The sequence below is a fragment of the Habropoda laboriosa genome, unplaced genomic scaffold (assembly GCF_001263275.1).
Source record: "Habropoda laboriosa isolate 0110345459 unplaced genomic scaffold, ASM126327v1 scaffold205, whole genome shotgun sequence".
Taxonomy (NCBI): domain Eukaryota; kingdom Metazoa; phylum Arthropoda; class Insecta; order Hymenoptera; family Apidae; genus Habropoda; species Habropoda laboriosa.
Window position 1 is genome coordinate 431,174 of NW_017100322.1, and position 1,584 is coordinate 432,757.

General features: G+C 25.6%; 2 protein-coding genes across 2 annotated transcripts in view; one reads left to right on the top strand and one right to left on the bottom strand.

The window, feature by feature from the left end:
- Positions 1 to 1,081, top strand: part of LOC108574356 (E3 ubiquitin-protein ligase FANCL) — a 1,721-nt gene extending 640 nt beyond the window's left edge. Inside the window, exons 2-5 of the mRNA XM_017936935.1 lie at positions 49 to 296; positions 389 to 578; positions 665 to 892; positions 982 to 1,081. Coding sequence (XP_017792424.1) covers positions 49 to 296; positions 389 to 578; positions 665 to 892; positions 982 to 1,077 — 762 coding nt within the window. The 3' untranslated portion in view covers positions 1,078 to 1,081. The remainder of the gene's footprint in view (positions 1 to 48; positions 297 to 388; positions 579 to 664; positions 893 to 981) is intronic.
- A 32-nt stretch (positions 1,082 to 1,113) lies between these two features.
- The window catches only part of LOC108574357, a 1,202-nt gene continuing 731 nt past the window's right edge, over positions 1,114 to 1,584 (bottom strand). Inside the window, exons 2-3 of the mRNA XM_017936936.1 lie at positions 1,448 to 1,573; positions 1,114 to 1,323 (exon numbers count right to left, since the gene is read on the bottom strand). Coding sequence (XP_017792425.1) covers positions 1,133 to 1,323; positions 1,448 to 1,573 — 317 coding nt within the window. The 3' untranslated portion in view covers positions 1,114 to 1,132. The remainder of the gene's footprint in view (positions 1,324 to 1,447; positions 1,574 to 1,584) is intronic.

Consider the following 1,584-nt stretch of genomic DNA (forward strand, 5'->3'; position numbering starts at 1 on the left):
AAATCTTAATTTTAATATAATACTTAAGTGCTGAAATTATTGTTAAAGGGAATTCAAATATTATCTGGCAATAGCTTAAATACAATTAAGCTATCTTTGGAAAATGTGGCTGTGGAATTGCAAAGAACAAAATATGGAACATATCCATGGACAGTTATTTATTCAGATTTACCTGAAATACCTGCTTTTGGACCCTTTGAAAAGAATTTATCAACACTAGCTATAGCAAGAAATAAATTTAAATTACAAGTAGAAATACTTAAGGAAACTTGGTCAAATCTAAAAAAAATTGATAAGTAAGCATATAAACACATTTATTTATAATACAAATTTCCATTTAAATTTCTAATTTAAAAAAAGTTACTATATATTACTCTCAAATAATTAGGAATTGTTGGATAGTAGATCCACTTCAACCAAAGCCATGTCATCTTTACCGACGAATTTATTTAACACCATCTTTATCAATGCTCATTAAAATAAGTCCTTTGAATCCTATGGATTTACCGGAAATTAAATTTATGGGTAGTGATATTGAAGTTGAATCAATGAGAAACATTGTTTCTAAGAACTTACATGTATGTAATATTTAAAATATGTTAATGTTTCTACTTTATTATAATATTACAGTATATGTATATATAATACTGTGGTTCTTTTCTAGAATTGGAATCCAAAATGTGATATTATAGATAATTTACTGATGTTATTAAACAGAGACATATTTCCTAAAAAGGAGAAGGAAAAATATATAGAAAATAATGGTGCTATTGTTACTGATGAAGAATGCTGTATTTGCTTTTCTATGAAATTAGACAATGAGACTTTACCTGAAAAAATTTGCAATAATGAGAAATGTAGAAGACATTTTCATACATCTTGTCTATTACAAGTATGTTTATAAAATGTTAGATAACTTCTACATTAATTATGATATTTTAAATTTTCATAGTACTTAAAAATATTTCTTTTATTTTTTAGTGGTTACAAGCAGTTGCTGGCAATCATGTTGTATTTGATTATATACATGGTACATGTCCTAACTGCCAAGAAAGCATTTCATGTTGTATCAAATAATACAATATAATTATGAAAACTAGATATTATTTAACGTGATATTTTTTCGATTAAGTTATTCGAATACGTGTATATGTGTGTAATTCATGTTTCTTGCCCACTGTTCCACAGAACTATTAAATTGGCGAGTACCACATATTAAGATTAATGTAGCATTGGTCATGTGATTTTCAAGTGTTTCACAAACAGATTCTTTATCTATTCTTCCAGATTTTACATTTAAACCATGAAGACTGAAAAAATCATCTAAAATGCAAAAGGAAAGAAAATATTTTTAATTACAAAAAATATATTTACCTTTATTTTATTATACAAAATATTAATGTTTATAGTAGAAGGTATAACTTAGTAACAAAAATATTTCACTTACTTTGCAATTGTGATATATGTAAAGTACATTTGAAATTCCAGTAATCTGATAACAGTTGTAATTCTTTTTTCAAAGGAATCTGTAATATGCTTTGAAACCCTCCAATAAGATGAATCTTTGTCTCTTCTAATTCATTA